Source organism: Sphaeramia orbicularis, chromosome 17, assembly GCF_902148855.1.
Source record: "Sphaeramia orbicularis chromosome 17, fSphaOr1.1, whole genome shotgun sequence".
Lineage (NCBI taxonomy): Eukaryota > Metazoa > Chordata > Actinopteri > Kurtiformes > Apogonidae > Sphaeramia > Sphaeramia orbicularis.
In genome coordinates, this window is record NC_043973.1 from 25,020,712 (window position 1) to 25,044,922 (window position 24,211).

Below are 24,211 nucleotides of genomic sequence, written 5' to 3' on the forward strand. Positions count from 1 at the left end.
AAAAAACGATGCATATTTTTTTTTCTTTCCGGTGACGTAATGGGGTTACGTTTCTCTCGGTGACAGACTTTTGCACAACACCTGTAAACAGCCGTCGGCGTTGAAGGGTTGAGTCTCATTTGGAGATGCGAGCCCTGCCTCCGACGGTCGAGCCTACTTCCTGGTGGATGAGACAGCTTCTCCGTGGTGTTGGCGTAGTAAGCAGAGGGGGCAGCCGAAGACAAGGCGGAGGTGGGTGTTGATGATCTGCTGTCGCGATACAGGAGTTACACTTTTTTTTTTTTTTTTTACGCGTCGTAGTCGTTTAACGAATATAACCAAAACATGGGAAGTACTGTGATGGAGTCCAGCAAGGAGAGCTCGAAGAAAATGCCAAAGAGGAGAAGAAGTCTGCGGATTAACATGCCAGTGAGTCGGTGAAGTATCATCTAATTTGGTTTCTTATTGAGATTTCCACCAAAACAAAAGTGGCTTGTTGAAGTTTTTTGTTGAAAATCGTGACTAAAAGTTTTAGCGGTTATTAGCTTAACTAGTTGTTGTTGCAGCTACGCACGTGCGCGCGCTCTTGTGCTTCGCGTGCTTGATTGACAGCTGTCCCGGATCACGATTTGTCATTTCATTGTATTGAACTTGAATCTGACATGAAAATGCCCCTGAAGTACTCTCTAATGCTACATTTAATGGCTCGAATTCAACGGCTGCATTCCTTTTCTCGTTAGTATATCAGAAAGTAATAATTCCTGAATATGTTGCTCTTATTTTCATGAATACTTTCTGCAGGAATGATGCAATTGAGGCCAACTCCCCCCATTGAAACGTATACATTTACATCCTTTGACAATAGGAAAGTACTAGTAAACAATTGAAACATTTCAGAGGAATCAACCAGCTCCAAAACAGTGAGTCATGATTCATTATGGTCACTATACCCAGGGCTTTGGTTTATTTAACTGCATTTCACTCATGCTTCATCTCCAGTTACTTCCATTCATCAGTCTGGGCAGTTTATGTCTGACTGGGGTTGGGTTTTCACTTTACTTAACCCACCTACAAAGACTTAACTGTGCAGCTTTATTAAATCTTTTGTTTTTCAACTCAGCAACATCCCACAGATTACCAAGAGCACACTTTAATGATAACTAATTAGTTTCGTCATGTTGCATGATGTCAACATAGCTCCCAGGTATGGCACTACTGGATGAGATTCATTAAATCCACCGATGGAACATTTTTGATCTCAAACCTACACAAACAGGATACAATCTGTGTTTCCAGTTAGCGAGTTATTGCAATGCATTATCATGATTTAGAAACATGAGAAACTTAACCCTTTCATGCATTCATAAGCAACTGTGGTATATGCCATTCCTGTTCAGAAGTAAGCCTGTGACTATAGAAGTAGGTCATATCCAATGCTTAGGTACACTGTAGTGCAAGAAGTTCATGCCAAAAAATATAGACTTTCACCTTAGAGGAACGCCTCAAGGTTTAATTACATCTGCGTAATCAGCCCAGCCCAGCCCAGTGTGTGTTGCATTATCCTATCTCTGTAAAGAGGAATGTCAAGCCCAGGCTTTGGTATGGGGAAGAAGAATGTTGCATTGTGTTTCAAGGCCATGTGTAACAATGAAATGTATTTGAGTGGCACACTAAACGCCCGAATATGATCATCTTATAAACAATTAAGACGAGCAACACTGTCCTCTTTCTTTTCAGTCATTTGGTTTTCAGCCTTAGGTTACAGTGTCTTACAGGCATTTGTGTTACCTGCTATGACATGCCTTTTTTGTTTTCCTGTTGTATTTTATAAATGTAGGATTTATCCTTGACACCCAGCTCTGTTTTATGTGCAGGACTTTGGTGCATTTACTTCGACGCAAGCAGAGACGGGCAGCTCCTCCAAAAGTGGCAGTCAGATGGTAGAGATGTTATTTTCATTTAATGATTTCTGTGTTAACGTCTTTCATTTGGTTGCCTTTTTTCCCCTCAAGGCTTTTTTTTTTATTCAGCACATGATTTATCTTGTCTCTTTGACTCTGTTTGTTTGGCTTGGCACACATTTTAATGTGGATTTAGGAAAGACAAAATATTAAACAAGGCCATCTTCTCTATTCTGCCAACCTTCACTGGCTCAGAGTAACATTACACCCACTGTGTCCAGGCATGGTCGGATCACATACAGGAAATTGATTTTTCTAAAAGAAACCATCCTTCTCCTGATGTTTGTTCTAATTGATTTGAAGAGGAATAAAACTGCCTCATATTTAGCTTTAAACTAATAATACTTGCACAGTGCTGATAAAAATCCTGCATTGCCTCGTGTTTTGAGTGCTGGTTTTCATCCAAAATCCTCATTGCTGATTCACTTGCCTTAACAAGCTCTTGCACAATGACAGAGTGAGAGTTGTCTGCAAACAGAAAAAAAGGGTGTGTGCTCTCACTCTCAGATTGGTTACAGGATTGGTTTAAACAGAAATGTGCGTATGGAGAGGGGCCAGCCTAAGCAAATACCGTACTGAATGCTTGTCAAGCAGATCCGGCAAAATGCTCTTCCCCTTTTGCTTTGAGCTTTTGGTGTTAATGTTGGTACATTTCCCTTCCTTTGGAGCAGCTCTAGTTCTCTTTTCCTTCCTCATACCATTCAGCACCTTTTCCACTTTGTTGAGAGTAGTAACAGGTTCTTATCCAAACACTCCTGTTGCCTTGTACTGTTGTCTGTAAATACTGTATACTTCATGAGCAGAGATTTCTGCACTGAATGCTTCACTGTACTGCAGCCCACAAATGGTTAAAAGATTTGTTGTTGGCATATTCAGAGCAGGCAGCCATCAGTGGTGGGAGGAGGCTCTCTCTGTCTCCAACTAGATTGGCTGCCGTCTCTCTTGTTTTGTTTTGGTATCTGTACAGCAAATAGAGAAGGATTTTTCAGTCTGTTTACATGATATTGGCCTTGCAAAACACACTTATAAACCCAGATATGACAAATATTGCCAGTAATGAAAACCAAGTGAAAGTATTAATTCAAAAAGTGTCAATCATGTAAGCCCAGGAATCAGTTTTGTGGTGTTTCATAAGTAATTCACATTTTACCTAACATTATAACTGTATCATTAAAACTGACATGCGTCATCCTACTTTGAACTTGATACTCAAATGTTCATCCTGCTTTTTACAAAATCCTACAAAGTATTACAGTGAGGCCAAGTAAACAGTTTTATATCAGGAAAAAAGGGGAAGTAACGAGCTTCCAACTGCAATCAGCAGCTGTTTTTTCACAATAAATCTGTTCTGTGTTTGCTCTCTCACTTTGACCTTTCTTTTATATGTCATTTTGCACTGTACATAAAACATGAAGGAAAGTAAGTGTCTGGTTATTGTCTCACAGGGAGAGCGTCGCATCCGCTCAGCCAGTCCAATCAAAGGAGTGCCACTGAGGATCCCAGGAAGCAGCTCTCAGCTCCCTAGTCCGCAGTCTGCTCCTGTGCAATCAAAGACCAGCTCAGGTTCACCCAAAACTATATTCCCCTATCCTTCACACCAGACTTCCTCACCAAAGTCCCCCCGTCGCTTAAGCTTTAGTGGTATCTTCCGCTCTTCATCCAGTTCTGCAAATGCAAGCATCAAAATCTTCTCCAGAACCAGGAGAGGTAAGTCAAAACTATTGCACTAGTGCCCTTTCCTGATGTCATCATTTCAGACTGAACTTATCCAAACAGTGTAACCATCAGTGCCTGTTGGAAATCTGAAGGAAGACTGTTGTAAAGCAAATCCTTTAGTTTGACTACTGCATTTGATAGTTTACTAAATGCACTAAATCAATATGAAGAAAAAGCACAAGTCATCTCTGCACAACACAGATCAGTACTGATTAATTTTTGTCCAGGAGAAGATCTCAAAGGAAGACACTTACAAAAAAAGTAAGACACAGTAGAAACTGGGAGATATCGAAAGATCACTGGGGTTTCCTGCTCAAGTAGGAGATAAAACCACATACAGGAACATAATCTATCTGATTGAGTTCATGAGTTCAGGTATTTATCAGCTACTGATGAAACTGACATGAAAAACATGCCAGGCAGCATTTTTTCAGCAGCTTAACTCTGTCAGTAAGGAAATACGAATCTTGTTGTCATTGTTTTAACAAAAAGAAAAGATTCAGTTTTGTGATACCAGAAGGCCAGCACAGTCACAAGCCTTGTCAATTAGAAGGCCAACCACTTGAGTGCAGACAGATGTTGCTTCATTATCTCTAATTCTTTAATACTGCTATAAAAAGTTTGTCTAGGAAAAAATTGGGAAATAATTTGCTTTTCAGATTTTCAGTAAAGGAAAAGGTACTGAGCATTAGATTTACTAGATTAGATTTGGTATTGCACAGCCATGTTGCATTCTCCATGTCTCCATTAAAACACCGTAATGATATAGCACTTAGATAATGAGATAATCTCTAGAGTGATAGAGCTACAGTATGATGTTCCAAAAATGATAAAAAAGTAGCACTTCTCAAATGTCTAATTCTAGGACAACAAAATACTCCATTTCCACTGCTTTATTTAGGTCCCAGTACAAGTATGCTCATCTAAAATCTTATTCATCACAACACAATAAGGCAAACAATTGAAGTATTTTTTCTCTTTATTTTATGGTAACATTGGTACATATAAAGATGTGGAAATGAGCCACACCGAGGCACAACAAGGCCTTGTTTTATAAAGAACAGACTGAGCAGGCAAATGTTTTTCTCTCATGGTCCCGTTTATTCTGTGGTGGATCATTACATAACAAAAACCACCTTGTTTAACATGGAAACAGCCCCATTAAACGGCAGAAAGATGAGTCATATGTTTTTGGCTCGTACGTGTGGCTTTTCTTCTCTGTTTCCTCACAGAGGGTCATTTGGCAGTGGCTGGTGGAATACCTGTGTTAGGGCCAAACCTCCAGAGTCAACACACTCAGTTTCCTCGGGAAGTTGTTATTGATGGTAACCAAATTAAAAGTCACCAAAACACACAAACTAGGGTGGCATCTTAATGTCAGTTGTTTAGAATTATAAGCAGCAAATGTGGTTTTAGACATAACATCCTCCTTATTCATCTGCTGACTGATGGTATGGCTTTCAGTGTCACCACATGGAATAATGTTGTCAAACTTTTCTTACTAATGGAAACCATGTAGTGACTGAGAGGCACTGAAGCTTCTCTATTTTTGTCTGCTGTTTTTGTAGATACTACTTCCACCACAAGGGTGTGCTGAAGTCATTGCTATGATTTACTAGTTCTGAAGTTGGTGTTAATTAAGACCCCACTGCTTACTAACCTCTACAGAATCATTTTCTCTTTTTATATGAATAATAAATATATAATATAGGACTATAGTGGCTGAGAGAAGTCTGAGCCCGGACTTCAGATGTTTACATTTTATTCAGTAGGAGCCTTTTTTTGCTCAGGTTCATATATACCCATATTTGTTACAAATATGATAAGAATGTCTCTTCATGTAGCTGGTTTAAATGTGTGTTTTCCCATCTGCCTGGACTCTGTCAGTCTCTCACTGCTGAAGGCAATAGTAGTGCTCTCATAGCCTTATCTGGAAGTGACCAGGAGCTCCTCACACAACCATGCAGATTTTTTCCTCTCTCTCACTCTGTTGCTACTGTGTGCTGTATGTTGTCAGTAAATAAAGGAGCTGAGCAGTTTTGATTTTCCAATTTCATAAATCACAGTCCCTAGAAGGACAAAGTGTTTCTTTTTTTAAAGCAGGGAAGTTAATCTCAGGAAAAGCAGAACAAAAGAAACCTTAGACGTGTTGGTGAGTTTTTATAATCAGTGTTGAACTGATTTAATTTGAAGAAACTTTTATACATGACAAAATAATTTCACAGGAATAAGAAAATCTTCATTACAAAGAGTATTATTGGATGTTTTAAATTACCTTTATTATCACTAATATCTCATATATGCCGTTAACCCACTGGACTGAGTAGGACAGCTGTGTAACATGTTAATTGAGATCTGTACTGAAGAAGTTCTAGCTAATGTAAGCACCCTATACTTTAGTGGGTCATCTGTTAAGGTTAGGGAAGGCTGGTGGTATTGAGTGTAAGCTACTGATCAGCTGACAGAACATGGGATGTCCCCCTGCTGTCATCTGACAGGGGGCTGGTCTCAGCAGTCTTAAAGGTCAGCCCCCCCAAAAGTTACAGACAGCTGGATGTACAAATGGCAGGACTGCAGTTTTTCAGGATTTATTATCTGTAGGATGGCCCAAAAATAAAATCAATGAGAATTTAAGGTAGAAAATGCTGAGACCATGTTACATTGTGCAAAGACGGAGTGGGACAGATGTGCTTCTGCAGAATTTTCTCTGACGGAAGAGGGAGGGGAGTGGAAGGGGCAGGGTGAAGGGCTGCCTGAGCCAATCATTGGTGTATCCTTCATAGACCGGCCTCCTTTTACAGGCTGCTGACACGCTTGCTATATTAAAGAGACACCACCCACAGCTGCACCTGACAATTCACAGCACTGACACAGCTGAGAGGCGGGGGGAGGAGAAGGCAGACCCGTCCCAGTTTGAAATTGGCATCACTTGAGAGAGGAACCATTCTTAGTAGCTGTTTGAAATTTACAGTTTCCATGCCTTTTTTGTCAAATGTGTGAACGGGCATAGATAGTGTACGCCTACCTCCTATTGGTTTTGTGGTCCCTAAGGATTATTATTTTTTTGCCTGGACAAGCTTAACCTATATTGGTGACTTGCTGTCCTTGGCATTTTCTCTACTTAACTGGTAGTGCTGCCTTCAAAAAACGCTGTTGAGCTTCATGAAATAGCCTAAATTTGTTCTCTTGTGGATTTACGTGAAGAAGACAGAAGAGGACAGTGTCTTCTTTATCCAGTAACTGGAGTTGACAAGTTTCCTCTTTGAAGCTAAAGAAGGCCATCTCTTTTCACAGCTTCAAAGACATAATTGCTGTACAACTTTGATCATCTATAAGAATGGAGTGACACTCATTTGGGAAAACGTTTGAGCCAAATACTGTTTCCTTTATCGTAATGCTGATGGTCATGGTTGAATTTTGCCTCAATTCTACAACTCACTGTGACCCATGAAGAGGTTTGGCAGCCTGAGGAGGAGCAAGAAACGTAAAGAGCAAGATGGGCTAGGAGCAAGGCATCAGTCCGAGGCATCATGTCTCTCTGGTAATTTTTCTGCCAATTTTAATACGTAATAATAGTTCAGTCAAGTCTCCTATGTTTTCAGGTTGACGGTTTGGGCTTTCCTATATTTGTTGGTAGCCCATACATGTGTATGTATGTCGTGACCTCAGCTTGCTTGTACAGTTATGTGGTGAGTCTCTGGTTTCACAAATACATGTAGTTGATCCCAACAAAGTGACCAGGCTGATGATAAGGTGGGCAGTATATATACATACTGAGCTAGAGCAAGATTCATTCACTTTATTAACTTCATAGAATCGATAACTGATTTACTAAACTGTAATACATTTGGAATAATGTGCATAATTTAGACATATGCATGTCATTTTCTTGTGCGCAGGATTATGTGAAAATATTAGTATGCAGTGTTGGAATGAGACAAATCACCAAAAATTTGTTGTTTGGATTCATTCTATAATCATGGTGAGATAATTTATAGTCCATGGTCATGATAACATGTCAGTGTCATTATTTCTGTCCTATATCCAAGGGGAGTCCCTTCAAAATAGCTGTTCCATTTTGATAACTTCATTAAAATAGACAGGAGACATTGCATTGAGACCAGTCTCTCATCACTTAATATTCTCCAGGTTCTCATGGCAGGAAACTGATAATGCACACTGACAGAAGATGATGCTAAACAAAAGCATGGCCACCACACAGACTTAATGCCATTACTGTAAAGTGTTATGTTGGCTTGTAAAGCTTGATGAATCTCTGGGACACTGTGTGGCATTCAAGTGCCACTTTATTATGGACTCTCGAGCTCCTGATTTAGAGGCAGTCAAACCTCAGTTGAGAGAAGCAGACTCCTGTCTCAATGATGGATGGACTGAATGTGGAGATCATCGTAAAACCAGTATACGATGTGGTGACAAGTCAGCCTATATCAAAAATGCTGTCATCTTGAACCTTTATGCTATGGAAGCTGCAGCGTGTTTGCTTGTATTGAGTCTGCACACTTTAGGGTTTGGCCATAATACATCCTGCAGCAACTCTATGTTACAACCTAGCAAAGTGGTTTTGAAACCTAGTTGCTAATTGGGGTCAGTGACTGTTTGTCATATCACCTACTGCATTGCCTCACTATCCACACACCTGTTTTAACCAGTATGCCTATACAAACATAGCACAGTTGTGATTTATCATGTTACATGGCTGGCCAGAGATGGATGCAACAGTGTGTGCACTAGGCTTTTAGCTTCAGTTGTGCTCTGACATCAAACAATCAGGCCCACGTAGCTCCCAGTCGTCACAGGTCCACATGACTAAAAAGACTTCATTCCTCGGGGGCACCCACACTCAGATTTGCTTTTATGGATGTTACATAAACACAGACTTGCAGGAAATTATGAAAGTGTAACTTAGTTAAACTAACTTTCATGCCACTAAATTGGTATCTCAGATAATTTTCTTCACCAAATTTAAGCAAAGTTATAACAAGCTATTATTGTTATCACTGAATTAGTTTCAGCAACGTTTTCCTAGTGTCACTTCAGCTCTTATTTAAAATATGTACCAGTGTCTTTTTGGTGTGCTGGATGTTCTCAGACAGCTTCATTCATAGGCATGCTACAAAGAGCAGCATTAGGGGTATTTCTGTTTATGTAAATCTATATAAATTAAGTCGACAACTTACAGCAAGGCATCTATTTCCTGTTTTAAGGGTGGTGTCAGGCTGCCCCTTATTAACTGGACTGAGGAGGGGGCTCATAGCCCTGCTGTTATCTCCTCCTGTGGAATGTGCCACAACAGCGTGGCTAAAATAAGAAGGCTACACAGCGGAAGTGGGGCATGCCAAAGTGGGCTGGTGTGCGCCAACTAAATGTCAAGAGATAGTGTGGCGTGCACTTGGACAGACCAAGGAAAAATGTTCGCTGAAACACTGGTCCTCATATGCAAAAAATGTCTGAACTTTTTATATTATTCTCTTTTTCAAGATTCTATAAATTCAAGTAACAATGAGAGGCACTGAAGATAGCAGTTGGCAAACAAAAGCCTGATAAAAATATGAAGTCTACTGTCTTAGCTCACACAGGAGTATCTAATAATAGTTAACCTTTGAATGACGATCCTTCATGTTTTATTTAATATGTCATGCATTGGAATTTCTATATTTACTAATTTTAGTGGCAAATGACAGTCAATCAGGATGCTGTAAGAAAACTTCCAATACTCCCCAAATTCATCTTTCATGTGACAATTGCATACTAACTTTACTTTCCACATTATGTAATGTACTGCCATAAATGTCAATCAGTCAACCTTTATTTTATACTTGAGAAATCATTGAGGGATGACCTTCATATGTAATCCTGACAGCGTCTTTCACTGTGGTCTTTTCTATCAAACATGGTGGATGATGACGTAGGCTGACCTCTGTCTTGTTGGTTCAGCCTGTGATGAGCTTTTTGCATCCATGACAGGTCTCTGTTGTCATTTTAGACAAGTGGTTGTGCATCAGACGTGAAATTAAAATTTGAAAAAAAAAGGAAAACATTAAATTAAGAAAGGAATTAAAAACTGATCACATGATTTGGGAGATTTATATCGGATTTCGTTTAATTCTGATTTTCGCAGTACATCAACTTGTCTCTGCATCAGCATTCGAAACAGTCTCTTTTCAGTACTTTCCTTCTCTTGTCACATTTTCATGCTGGAACATGAAGAAGGTGAAGTGTCAAATGTGTCAAATGTCAAGCATGTTAGCTAGGAGACACTGATAAAGACACTTCCGTGCAAATTTTTCTCACAGGTAATAGCCTCCATATTTTTAACAGCCTCTTCCCTCCATACTGGGCATTGAATATTATGATGATTTCCATAGTTGGCCCAAGCATTCCTATTCTCATCGCATATCCTCTTTAATTTTTCTGCAGCTTTACAATAGAGTGGGTAAATGTATCATGTCTTAGTATGGAAAGACACTATCAGGTCACTTAGCACAACTTTTCAGGGTGTGGGGTACACAGAATATGCATCAGGGAATCCTCAAATGCAACCATCTAGCGCAATTTGGGAACAACCCCGTCATAAATTCCAATGTTGATTGCAGCTCTGTTTGCATACTGAGACCAACTTAATTTCCAACTCATCCCTTAATCCACAAGAAATTAATCATTCCAAATGGCCATTACAGTATCCTGATCTGTTTTATAATCACGCTCAAACTGATATATCCAAATCTGTGGTAGATTCCTACTGCTTGATAGTTAGTCATAATGTTCACATTTTATTGTTCCACTTAAGTTGCATCTTCTGATCTGTCCAAGAACACCTCAAATGTGTCTGCCTTCAGTTTTTCACTCAGTTCTGAAACAAAAGTCTGTGTAATGCTCTCACTGATGCAGTTCCCCCTTTTTCATTAAAGATATGCATGGCAGAAATTAACTTTAAAAATGACAGCGCACCACCCTTCCCACTAGTCAAGAGAGTGACTCACTGAATTTCCGATTCTGGCTTCACTTTTTAATTATAATTTGCACTAATGTATCTAGCTTCTTGGACATGTAGATAAATAGATGAAAAGTTGAAATTATCATGCCTTAATCAATAATGAAACCTTCCTGTTTCACTTAGATAATAATACCACATAGCTTTTAACAAGCTCAGAAATACAGGCCTGTTTGCAACTTCATGCTGATGTACTTTAAGTTTATTTAGCTAAATAAGGAAGAGACTTTGAAACTCAACCCATAAGGGAAGTTTCAAACCCTTCAGTCTATCACAGACATACGTAGAGATAAATGGTTTTTACTGGGCAGGAAGGGGATGAAAAATTATAAAAGGAACCAAATCTGTCAGATGAATGATGTGTAGTGAAAAGTGCAGTATTTGCCTCTGAGATGTAATGTAGTGGAACCAAAGGTGAATAAAACTGAAACAGAGGTGCCTCAAGGTTGTACTGAAGGGACACTAGAGGCACCAGCATTAGTCACGTCTTCATAACAGACGTCAGCTGGAAGTCTCATGGTGTAAACCTTGTCATGAGAAATATTTGGTACACATCACACATGTCACTCGTTGTCTGTCCTCAGAAATATGTCAGCTGGGTGGAGCCACAGTAGCAGCAGTGTCACATGTTGCTCTGTGTAAGTTTGAGACGCCTAAAACGAGAGAGCGTGTAAGAGCTGTCAGCTGACTCACACCAGGAGCCTGACGCTGCTGCTGGATGAGCTGCGTCACAGACAGCTGCCTTCTGAGCTGGAGTTTCATTTAGTGCGGGTGCTCACATTATCAAAAACCCAATTATTGTTGAAAGAACAGGAAAAAGAACATCCACATGGCTCATTGTAGTTATTTGGAAGTTAATTATTACTTTTCAGAATGCACAACACATGAGTTGAAATACTGACAATTTCAAGACATGATGAAATGTTTAAAGCTTTAAACTGGTCATATCATTCATTAAAGCTATGCAACCAGTCTGCCACATAGAATTCAGTAAAGTCCACCCACAGAGATGTAAATTGAGCTTTCACTGGCCAGCTTTTGCCCTCTGACCCCCTGACCACACGATCCTGACCACCTCTTCTACAGCTGACTTTTTTGCTCACAAAACAGAACAGCTAACAACCCTTAACAGAGGAAGGCACAAGATAAAATGATTCTAAGATTAAAAGGCACCCTTGTGAATGGAATAACAAAAATCAAAGGTCCTGCCACCCACTCAGCGGTCATTCTGGGTAATTGGACCACTGCTCAGCGTGGAAGTTGCTATGCTACGATTACATAAGGTCACCAAACTACATGAATTAAAAGGAATCGTATCAGTGCAATTGCTCTCATCTTAACAAGTGCAACTAATTATGACACAGGAGAGTCAGACAGTGTTTTGTACGCCCACATAGTCATCTAATGAGACTAAATAAGTGAAAATCCCTGTTTATGTATGACTTATGGCTGTGTGTTTAAAATCCTGTTTTTAGAAATATTATCACTGTAGATTTATTTGCATTGTAAAAAAAAACACAACACATTTGTGAAACAGTTTATTACTGCTACTCTTTTTAATGTGTCTGTATTTCTGTTACGTTACTTGATTCAATTTAAGGATTTATTTTTTTAGGAATCAACACAAAACGGTTTAAGTTGCTCCATATTTTATGAACTCACTGATGATTTGCAGTGCTGCCACTTGCTGCCAACTGATCTTTAAAGTTCATTTGACTCCATTTGTAGCTGCATCTGTAATCGAATTTCATCTCTTGCATCCCTGTCTGTCAGCAGCTAGGCCAAGTCGTATCTCTGGTATCTGTGTGTCTTTGTATCAGTACCCAGGACTCTGTCAGTACCTGATGGATCAGATATGCATTCCTTCTTTGTTCTAGCATGTGACAGCATTGGCAGCGTCTGCAGCGGTCGCAGTTGGGGGACCTCAGTCTTGGCACTCTCATCGATTGAACATATATGACTGTGTTTTGGTCCAACAGTCAGTATAGGTTAATAATAGTGTGAGTCATTAATATCTATATGGGACCATTTGTCTCTTCACAGCCTCAGGGCTCTCCACACCACCCACTACCCCTACCCAGGCTTCCAGCCAACCTGTGTTCACCCAGGAGGCCCAGCAAAGCGGCCCCAGCCCTGAACGCCTGGAGCCAGGTTCCCGGTCCCGCTCCCTCTCCACACCTCCAGACACGGGACAGCGCCTCAGCCTTCCCTCCGCTAAACCCCCCATCCCTTCCTCAAGCCCTGTGCCATCTTACTCTACCTCACAACAACAAGTGAGTCACACTACTGCAATCTCATTTATCTTAACAAGCATTCTTAAAATGTATGCTGTCTGTTTAAAAAAAAACAAACAAACAAACAAAAAAAATAAACCATGGTGTTTTGTTTGCCACCAGTTCAGGTCCACTACTTATCAACTACAATGAACGATTAAGACTGTTTCCTTAAAAGATTTGGCTACGACTTTTAGCAGTGACAAATCATTTTGATGTTTTTATGCTTTTCAAATACCACTGCACCTTTGCTCTGAACTGAGCTGAGAGATTTCACACAGTGGGTCCAGAACTAGTTCAAAGGTCATTTTGCCAGTTTGTGGCCTGAGGATAATTATCGTGTTGACTGAACGCTGGCGTTAAGCATAGGAATCACATTAGTGTGTGAATTCTTAAAATGGGGGCACCAGCCTTTGCAAAGATAGTAGAGTATGTAGAGCTTTACTCAACAGAAACACTGAACACAATTTTTTTTTTGTAATTTGCATGTAAGATTTTTTTACACCATTTAATTGCATTTGTTATGATTTAAACTTCCTTATATTGCTGTATGGATGATGAGAAAATACGTAATCATACGTAATAATGTTCGCCATAGACACTTAACATTATTCACAGAGTCATAAGGATTTGTTTGGACAGTGATGAAGAGAAAGCAGGAAAGATAAGAACCTATTTAATTCCAGCTGACGCTTGAGCAGGCTGTATGTTTACAGGCTCTGTTTGCATCATTTGCTCTGAGCATCAGCAGCTCACAATGGTGTAAATATTATTTTAAGGCTAGAATAATATCTCAGAGAACATTACATGTTAAACTGAATGGCTGCAAATAGATGAGAACCTGTTTAGTTCAATATTTTGTACAAAAGGGTTTTCAGTGAGTATTTTAGATTAAAGATTCAGCTCAGTCTGAGTTAAAATGCTATTGTAGATTTCCTGCAGCTGCTGAAGCATTACTTCATGATGCTCTCGGCCATTTTGATGAATAATTATCTGAAGTACTGTCTTGACTTGTCTGCTTTGAGTGATTGTGGATTGTAGCTAGAGAGGGTAAATCAATATTTCATCTCCACCGTTGTACTCTGTTGATATTAACACCCAAGGACTCATGATTGTGGTTGAAGAGTGATGAGTCAGTACTCATCCTCGGTCAGACACTCTCCCGTCCCTCCCCCATCGTACTCGAATGGAGGCTCCTCACAAATAATCTACTGATGTTGTACTTTTTTGCCAAATCCCATTTCAAAAAGCAATTAATGTAATGGACTCATGTATGTCTGCATCCCTTTAGTTTGTTGTAATACCACAGTCGATGGCATGCCTGCTGGTATGCAGCAGGGCAAGATTTATGAAAGTGCAGGGGTATTTTTTTTGGCTGGAGAAGCGCTGTGTCACCACTGCAGGGTGACACTGGGGACTGTTTAGCATCCCAGGCCAGATGCACAGTTTTCCAATACTGCTGCAGTGCTAAATTAGGAACCAAGGGAAATAATGTGTCAACAAGCAATCTATGAGTATGCAAATCTCACAGTATGACACAGCGTATTTCATGCGGAGAACTTGCATATTATGGTCTGTGCAGGATCCAAGCAGCACAATTTGGATGTCATTTTCTCATCTTACAACACCCCCAACATCAGTGTTTTTGTAGGATTCTGATACATTGATGGCTTTGTCAAAGTAAATTTAATTCAGATGATGTGACAAGGCATCCCCAGCTTCTTGCTGCTAAGCAACGTAGGGATTTCCTAATATGGTGAGGCACCCAAGTTGTTCTGCGTGAAGGGGTGTGTCCACAGCGCGTGGAGCTTCCTGCTTTTTCTCCACTCCATTTGAAATACTTCTGCCGCGGTGAGTGTTGTTTGCCAGATTCTAGCTGCAACAATGGATCCATGTGTTTTATTGTAGCGGGATTAATTCTCGCATGCCTACGTGGTGGACGTTTGCAAGCATTGGTTCCCCCACTGCAGTAAACGCATCAGGACTGTTCCATTCACGCGGTTACGAGGGGGTGTAGAGTCTAATAATAAGGTGCCGCTCAAGTTGCACCTCTGTAGCGCGGGGTTTTTGTCACGTAACCTTTGTATATGTAGAGAACTAAGAGGAGTTTAATGCAATTTATTTGCGCCGGTGGTTCACGGCGTCGTGTGGCCGTTGCGGGAATGTGCGCACCACACGCGGCGTGATGACAGAGTTATGGAGCCGCAGGGAAAGTGGCTTCACCCTCCTGCTGCTGCTGCTGCTACACGCTCACTCACTATTTCTAGCAAAGTTTTGTCGTGCGGTACCGTGTGCCGTTGTGGGGATTGGCTGCTGGTTTCAACACAAACTTGTGCCTGTTTCCTCTCTTAGGTCTACGGCTTATTCGAAGGCATGCTGGAGAAACTTGAACTAGATGATGAAGGTAAGTGTTTCCTGCATTGAACCCAGTCAGGCTCAGTGGAAAGTAAAGGTGACTCCATGATTCAGGATATCAAAGGTGGTCGCACAATGTCGCCAGGTTAAAACAATATGCTGTTTTGTGCCAGTTTGTCACAGCAGATTTGTTGATTGAATAGCCTCAATAATAAAATAAGTATTATGCAGTAGTTTTGATGAATGGTGCTTTGTAGAGTTATTCAACAGGCATTTTTTCCACACTGAGCCAATCCTCTACAGCTTGTGTTAGATGTGATGTGGGAAAAAGAAAATATAAATACAAAATATACATCATCAAAATTGTGCAGAAAAATGCCTCCAAATCTCTGTTTGTCCAGTCATATTTCCCAAACTTGTTTTTTCTATTCATTTATTCACTTTGATATAAAATAACAGGAACTTCAGAGCAACAGCAAATCAGATAATCTGCTCAATATTCACAAACTACATATAGAAACATTCAGAATTCTCTATTCAGGTCTCTGTGGCTTGTACAGTACATTTCTGTTCCTGTTTTCCTCTGTGCTTGTTGGCGCTTAAAAGCTCAGCTTAATTATGAGTGAAATGGTAGAGTGTAACAGCAGTAAGTGGTCCAGATCCTTAATGGTTGTTTGGGCTTTGGGGTGTGTTGTTTCCATGCTCTCATTATGTTTTCCCTGTGAGATTTCTCTTTACTTTCTGTTTTTCTTCTAGCTGCTGAACCAGAGAGTGATATTTACATGCGCTTTATGAAATCCCACAAGTGCTACGACATTGTCCCTACAAGTTCCAAGCTTGTTGTGTTCGACACAGCACTCCAAGTTAGTAGTGGTCGTCTCTACGTCTCTGTTTTCTCACTTCTTTTTCCAAATTAATCTGTTGGTTGCATGACAACAGTGAGACTGTGACTTCATGAGTCTTCACACTAGTTGTGTCACTTTAGAGGCCTTCATTTTGTAAAGTCAAACACCTTTGTAGAAGAGAAACGGATGTAAAGAGGCCAGCCTAAATTAATCTTCAGTAAAGCCTCAGAGCAGTTTCTGTGTGAAGGTTAATGAAATTGTCACAAAGAGGTTAAACAGTAATCCTGTGGAGGCTCGTCCTGTTTGATGTGTTGATTTTTAACCACTAAATCCACCAATAGAGCACAGCTTTATCTAAATTGAACCTGAACCAGCTAATCCAACTGTTGAATTGCAGGTTAAGAAAGCATTCTTTGCATTGGTAGCAAACGGTGTACGAGCTGCTCCACTATGGGACACAGAGAAGCAAAGCTTTGTGGGTAAGAAATACAAACACTGTGGAATTGTCTTGATTTCCCTTTTTGATCCACTTTACTTTGTTTTTATTTGTTTGTTGTGTTAAAATAGCTTGTGAGTGTTTTCATCATCCGTGTTTTTAAGCACTTTGGAGAACAGTTTACTCATAGATACAAAATACTGCGTTTATATTTTCGTCACATTCTCCCTTAGCACTGATGGAAAATGTCCTCGCTGTGTCTCTGTGTCATTGCTAAATAAATACAAGAGGGAACTCCGTCCTGTGGTCACAGCTAGTGGAGCATGATACTGTATTGAGCAGAATTCATTACAGCTGTCATAAGCTGTTACGCACTGTAATGATCCATATGTATTGGCTAGTGTTTAGACAGGTCAACAGTATTCATTTAATTAATTTAAGTGTTTAAAAAAAAAAAAGAAAACCTTTTGTCAAATCCCTTCATTTATGAAAGTGTCAATCCCCAACCAGCAGTGATTCGGTGTTGTTATGCTGTCCGATTTCCTGCACAGAGTTTATTGCAAGTCAGCCCTGTGATGAATAATAAATGTCAAGTCAGCGTGAGGATAAAACAGGGGGGTGGTGAGTGGATGGTGTGTTGTTTGAACCACACCCTTGTAAGCGCTGTCTCTTCTACCCAGTTGCACAATGCCTGCAGGCGTCGCTTTTATAGATTGTATGTGTTTAATGCCTGTTTTCCCTGCAGGAATGCTGACAATCACAGATTTCATCATCATACTACACAGATATTACAAGTCACCAATGGTAAGTCAGTCTTTACAGTGGGTTTGTTTTCTTATTCCACAGCCATATTTGTCCTTAATATTTATTTTGTTTGTTTCAGGTGCAAATATATGAATTAGAGGAACATAAGCTTGAGACATGGCGAGGTGAGCATCGTGTTTATTTTGTCATATTGTAGTTGTAGTTCACCAGAGTTTTGTCAGGAGATTGTAAGATATATGGTATTGCTTTCTACACAGAAGTTTACCTTCAAGCAACATTCAAACCTTTGGTCAACATATCACCTGATGCAAGGTGTGTTTTCTTTCTACTTAGACTCACTGCTAACTGTGAGCAGAGTTGATTGTTTTATTTGGATCCTGACATTGTGTTTGTTGGGTTTGCAGCCTGTTTGATGCAGTGTACACCCTCATCAAAAACAAAATTCACCGCCTGCCCGTCATTGACCCCGTCACAGGGAATGCACTTTATATTCTCACACATAAGAGGATCCTCAAGTTCCTCCAGCTCTTTGTGAGTCTACATTCATTACTGTCATTGTGTCGGTGGAGAACTGTTTAGCTTTTTTAACATTTTTCTTAACACTATTGATTTTGTTATTGTAATTGTCAGATGTGATGCAGAGACCCCTGATCATCTGTTGTCTCACTTTCTCTGTACTGCTGCCCCCTAGTGGTCATTGTGGACATTGCTGAAATGTGCACTTACTTTGATTAATGAACAAGAAATTAATGGATGTCCTGTGTCTCCATGTATGAATATGTGCGTTCCAGATGCGTGAAATGCCAAAGCCAGCTTTCATGAAACAGACTCTTGGAGAGCTGGGTATCGGTACATACCACGACATCGCTTTCATCCACCCAGACACACCCATCATCAAAGCACTCAACATCTTTGTGGAGAGGAGAGTGTCTGCTCTGCCTGTGGTGGATGAGTCCGGTCAGTTCACTTATAAAAATTTGTAAACTTGTGTACTCTATATTTTTACAAATAGAAACCATTACAGTTTTAATTATTTTCTTACAGGCAAAGTTGTGGATATTTACTCCAAGTTTGATGTGATTGTAAGTTGTAATTTTAACAGTTTTTCTCTAAAATGAAACTGAATCATTATTTGTCTGCTGTCATTAAACAACACGTTGTCATTTGTGTTTGTGTAGAACTTGGCTGCTGAGAAGACGTATAACAACCTTGACATTACAGTGACCCAGGCTCTAAAACATCGCTCACAGTACTTCGAAGGAGTCGTAAAGTGCCACAAAATGGAAACATTGGAGACCATTGTGGACAGAATAGTCAAGGCTGAAGTGAGTCTGAATGCACAAAATATACACTCTTGTTTGCACCTAAAAATGACATCAGGTCTGATTTTCTCTCAACTGTTCTCCACCTGTCTTGCTGAAACCTGTGTATGTGCCAGGTTCATCGATTGGTGGTGGTAGACGAACGCTCCAGCATCGAGGGCATCATCTCCCTGTCGGACATTCTCCAGGCCCTGGTGCTCAGCCCAGCAGGTATAGACGCTCAGCACTGATATCCCCAACCCCCCCTTCTGTCCCGGACCCTGCGCTCTCTCCCCACCCCGCCCTCTAACCCTGTCCCAGGTAGGAACCACACCGATCAGCTGTAGCCGACTGTGAGGAGCATGGCGCCCAGCATCCTGCTTGCCCTGCTGGATGCCAGTGTTTGATACAGGGCTGTGTGGATTTTTGTGAGAGGAAGAAGAGCTGAACGTCCTCTGAGAGGAGGAGAGACTCAAGGACAGGCTCTTTGTTAAAGAAGAGTTCACGGTGTAGTGTTTGAATATATTCGAAGGACAAGTCTGTTAGTTTTTTTGTTAATGAGCAAATGTATGAAATACACCTGTTTGGATGGTTTTATTCAACTAAATGAATAGCAGATTTGCTGAAGCATGTTCACGCCAAGTGTATTTGCAGCAGAACCTCTGATTTGTACTGCAGGAACATATTTAAGTATTGAACCAGATGCTTAAAATCATCATATCTGGAGGAAAAAATTTAATACTCAAGTTAATACTAAAGATTAACATTGGATACATAACATACTGGACTGCAAGTAATTATATTTAGTTTGAAATACCTCAAATTTCAGATTTTTAAAGAGGACAGCTCTGCTTGTGAGTCTGTCATCACCGTGAGAGTCATGGTTTTCTGTAAAGCTGTCACAAAGTTAAACCAGCGTACATCTGACATAATGTCTTCTGTTGTGCTGTTGGTGTCTTTGAGTAGGAGAGCATGCCACTATGACTCCTCCAGATTTAAATATAGATTGAATGAATTATTGATGATGTATCACACAGAGGGCAAATATATCACACAAGTACGATAATTACCGCATTCGCTACAACACTAATGTGGACCTCGTGTCATGATTAGACACCCAAACACAAAAACGTGAATCAAGATTATAAGAAAACAGTTCATGCTCCTAAAGGAAAAGACAAAGTACTGCACATACAGCTAATAGTGCATATGGACGAACCTTATCAGGTTTGTTTGTTTTGACTTTGTCCTCAAAAGCTGAAGGGCTGTAGATCACCCCAACTCTGGTCTTTACACAACACAGGTTTGTAGTTACTAGACTAATGTACATGTGGACTTTATGCCTGTTGCTGAAGAGAGAACAAAAGGCAGTAATTTAACTATTCCACTGTACTTTGGGTCACGAGTGTTAGATCTGTTTGTAAAATCAGGTATTATTTATCCCGTTAACAAGGCTTACATTTTCTTTATTCACCTCTGGTCTGTTTGTCTTAAATCTGGGTGAATTTTGGCTGTAGCGATCTCTACTTTGATGTGGATGAGTTTGTATCGATGCGCTTGAAAGCATACAACAGACGCTTGCATCATTTTAATGATTTTGGTGTTTAGTGAGGCTGCTGTGTGTTTGATGTGTAGCTCTATCAGCTCAGCAAAATTCTGCAAGGGCAACATGACGTACTAATCAAGCCTTAAAATATAAGTTGTGTTTTTCAGCCCCAGCTTTATTGAAGGGTTTATTATTAATGTTTGTGCATAACACACCATGAGCTTTGTAAAACCAATCACTTTCTCGCTGGATTTTAACAAAGTCCAGTGGGGCAGTTGTTTAGAGCTTCAAAAAGAATCCTAAATTTTGTTTTTGAAATCCGGAAGCTCAATTTAGACAGAAATGTTGTAGCTGGAAATTTAGCAAAATAGTCATTAAAACCTACAAATTCAGTGTCTGCTTAATTTTTAATAAGACACATAAAAACATTTGAATAAAGTTTGGGTTGAACAGCAGCGAACATGTCCGTTTAAGCCAAATACGGGACTTACTGATATTTCTCGCTCCATGTTTGTTTTTCTTGTTTGTTTGCTTTTTTTTTCGCAGATGCTTGTAAGGAGGAGAGCCTGACCGAATGAGAAGGAGCATCAGCTGAAGTGGAGACGTGGTGGGAGTACATAAGTTTGAAGGTTGAGGTAGGGATAAAGGCTGAGCAGAGCCGGTCCGAAGGTCCCAGAGACACCTGCAACTGATGCACTATAGACGCCTGGAAACCAAAGAGTTAGACAGATTAGTGAAGTGGAGTTCCTGCACTGAGGTTTAGTTTTCTGAATTTATTCTTTTTGTTTTGTTTGAACACTGATCAGATGCACACACATACAGTATAATATGTATATATACTGTAGATACAGACGCACACTCATTCTCACATAATCACAGTGATGCATTATGGTCACCTGCCTGGGAAAGGTGGGTCAAATGGAGACGGGTTCAACTGAACGAGGGCTTCAGTGGTTTGCGTTGTGTCATCGGTCACATTTGGCGGTCAGTGTTGAATATCATCACCTCAAGGAAAATTCATCTCGTCAGTGTTTGTGGAAGAAAGATGAACCTTCACAGATTCAACCTGTTGAATACAAAAAAAACAAACCTACACTTCATCCACCATGTGGCAATACAGAGCGAAAATGCCCAGTCCTTATTCGTGCCTTTATTTGCCCTACTCGTACCAGATGCAGACAGTATTGTCCTTTTGACCTTCTGTTGTCAAACGAGTGCAATTTGGAAATGTGTAGAAACATATAATCTATAATAGTAAAATGTAAAGTACATGGTGCAGGTTGCACTCAATTTTACGTACTCTCACCTTTTGTGGTTGGTTGCAATTTGGGAAAACTATAAATGCTATCAGAAGTGTGGAATGTGTTTATCTTAATGCATTTAATTAAATTTTAAATAAAGCTAAAATGATTTTGACACGAGCAGCAGCAGTGGTCGGAGGCAAATACATCTGTACAATAAAAAGGATGAATCAGCCATGACCTGCAAGAGGCTTTTAACTCAGTTCATCTGTGCTGGTTTATTTTCACTGATTTATTTTTCTAACGGTATAAAATGGACAAAATGACCTTTTAATATTAAAGGCATTTTTCCATGTATTTTCCGTGGTGTCGTAGTTGTCTTTTTTTGGGTGAGAGTCCAGACAAACAAAACGACATGGTTATCTCTGCTGCAGCTCGACAGGACTCATCTCCGTCTTTGACTGTAAATAGGATCGTTTTTGGGAAACGTGTCACAGAAAGCTTTATTTTTATGAATGTTTAAAGAGAATGCAGTTTTAATGTTATTTTTGTAAATATCGTGGCGATATTGTCCAGTTCAAATAAACTTTCTATCAGATCAACATGTACTGTAAATGTGCAAAGCATGACAAACTACACTTCAGCAGTATGAATGTTCTTTGTTTTACTTTTTCTATTTTTCTGGCTGCAGAAAAATAAACGGACACTGAATGTACTTTAAAATTGTGTTTCATCTTCTTGAAGTTCTTCAGTGGATTTACTCAATGGTCACGTCATTTTTCTGGTAACTTATTACAACATAGGCCACAGTAAAACAGCTATAAAATGAAAAAAGAGGAAGAGGAAGTTGATTGAGTTACTGTAAGAACTGCGGCTTCTGTGAAGGCGACCCATTCTTGATATAGCAGCTTATTCTAAGGCAGGGTTTTTCAACCTTGGGGGCACCTGGAATTCAAATGGGGTTGCCTGAAATTTCTAGTAATTCATAAAAAAAAAACTACTGATCAAAAAATATATGGTGAGTTGAGAGAGACAATCACAATACATACAAGACATGACAGACTCCGAGGCTGAAACTGAAGCACTGTGGTTCTGTTTACCTTTCAAATGTTCATTGTGGCTGGTTTAAGATACTGCAGTTTTCATAATTCATAGTTTGAGTTCTTGTTTGTTCAGTATTAATTGTCAGCCTTGTAAATCCAAGCTGGACTGACTGTACATATCCTGACCAAGGAAAATAAAATTCTCACTTTGTGCAGTAATCTACACCTGGCTTTTCTGCCTCTGTCCATAATAATGTACATTATATAACCTAAATGTTGTCTAAAATTAACGTTTATTTGCAACATAGTATAGAAAACTATTACATGATCAAAAACAAATTAATTTTAGCACAAAAAAAAAAAAAAATCTCCATTTTGAATGTCTGGGGTCACCAAAAAAATTGTGATGTTAAAATGAGGTCAAGAGCAAAAAATAGTTGGAAACCACTGTTCTATGGTAATGAAAATGCAATGATTATTTTTGTGTAATTATGCACTAATGAAAACAATATATTGAATTTCTGTAATTAATGCCCAGACCCTAACAAGATTAGTAAATTTAAGATAAATGTTTGACTTGGTCCCAATAGCCTACTGCATCTCAAAGCAAACTGCATTATAACTGAAGAAAAAAATCTGAAAGACATTTTCTGTTAAAACACATGTACTATTTAAGTCAAGAAAATGTCTGGGTTAACTACAAATATATCCCAGATTTACACATCAGTCTTTAACCCTTTCATGCATGAATTATGAGAACATTAGTGAAGATTTTTTCCTGAGTGTTTTTTTGTCCTCCTTAGGCATGAAAAAAGCAATGCGATTGAATTTTTTTTAAATGAACCTATTTTTCATGGAGTTACAAAAATGTCCACTCAGCTGGACACCATGGGTTTAATTTTTGAAGCACAGAAACATGTATTTAAAATGCAATATCAGATATAGATAAGTGATAAACTGTGTGAAAACTATGAAATAAAAACATTTTTAATGCAGATAATCTGTTTTCTCATATTTGATCATACTCTAATACTAGTTATTACTCACTTTATGGAGATAATATACAAAAAAAAGAACCTTTTTGATTAAGAAAACTGTTAATTAGTCTAATAACAATTAGCAGTTAATTTACACTCAAAGATGTTATTACAGATCAGGTTTACCAAGAACATAAAGTTACAGTAACAGTATGAATGTCAGTATATTATGGGATGGTGCATAAGCGTCCACTGTGTTGGCTGATATGGAACTAAAACAACAAAACCCATGAATATATAAGAGAACAGCTGGCAAATAACTGTCCACTGTAGTGACCAGTATGAATGAAAAGGTTAATGTCTGACACAATAGTTCCTTTAGAAAATTAAGGTAAAAAGCATCTTCACAGAAAATTAATAGATGTGTAGTGCACCTTTAATACTGTTTATATTACATATTACTTGAATATTAACCAGGTTAAATAATAAGGATAGTTTTTTGGTTTTTTTTTACTAATTTGTATTTGGGGTAGGAGATGAGGAGGATTTATGTTTTACTCAGCAGAGACAGAACTAATGCTGTTTTATGTTAAATATCTGAATAATTGTGTAAAGTTAAAAAATTAAATGGAATGTCTGTAGTTTGCCCACTTGTTGATTAGTGAGTGCATTATTATTGTTTTTTTATTTTTTTGTGGGCTTGTGTTAATAATGAATATTCAGCTTAATTTGCTCGATTATCTGACTATTATTTATTAATT

At 39.3% G+C, this 24,211-nt stretch overlaps 1 protein-coding gene across 3 annotated transcripts; it reads left to right on the top strand.

The window, feature by feature from the left end:
• The first annotated feature begins 144 nt into the window (after positions 1-144).
• prkag2b (protein kinase, AMP-activated, gamma 2 non-catalytic subunit b) lies at positions 145-22,145 on the top strand. Of its 3 annotated transcripts, none has more exons than XM_030161207.1 (16): positions 145-408; positions 1,854-1,919; positions 3,386-3,647; positions 12,712-12,938; positions 15,294-15,345; positions 16,053-16,159; positions 16,539-16,620; positions 17,323-17,381; positions 17,461-17,506; positions 17,600-17,654; positions 17,747-17,873; positions 18,134-18,299; positions 18,387-18,424; positions 18,521-18,667; positions 18,781-18,874; positions 20,736-22,145. In XM_030161207.1, the coding sequence occupies exons 1-16, from the start codon at positions 325-327 to the stop codon at positions 20,765-20,767; spliced, it is 1,644 nt and encodes a 547-aa protein (XP_030017067.1). In that variant the 5' UTR covers positions 145-324; the 3' UTR covers positions 20,768-22,145. The 3 variants fall into 3 exon arrangements, with proteins under 3 accessions (XP_030017067.1, XP_030017066.1, XP_030017068.1); XM_030161206.1 differs by having other exon boundaries at positions 146-408; positions 12,712-12,941; XM_030161208.1 differs by lacking the exons at positions 145-408; positions 1,854-1,919; positions 3,386-3,647 and adding an exon at positions 6,566-7,197 and having other exon boundaries at positions 12,712-12,941.
• The last annotated feature ends 2,066 nt before the right edge of the window (positions 22,146-24,211 follow it).

Bases quoted from the DNA above. Each gene is read 5' to 3' on its own strand.
- prkag2b (XM_030161206.1), top strand. From the start codon at position 325: ATGGGAAGTACTGTGATGGAGTCCAGCAAGGAGAGCTCGAAGAAAATG. The intron at 16,160-16,538 runs GTTAGTAGTGGT...GTTGAATTGCAG, and splicing joins TGTTCGACACAGCACTCCAA to GTTAAGAAAGCATTCTTTGC. The intron at 17,382-17,460 runs GTAAGTCAGTCT...TGTTTGTTTCAG, and splicing joins GATATTACAAGTCACCAATG to GTGCAAATATATGAATTAGA.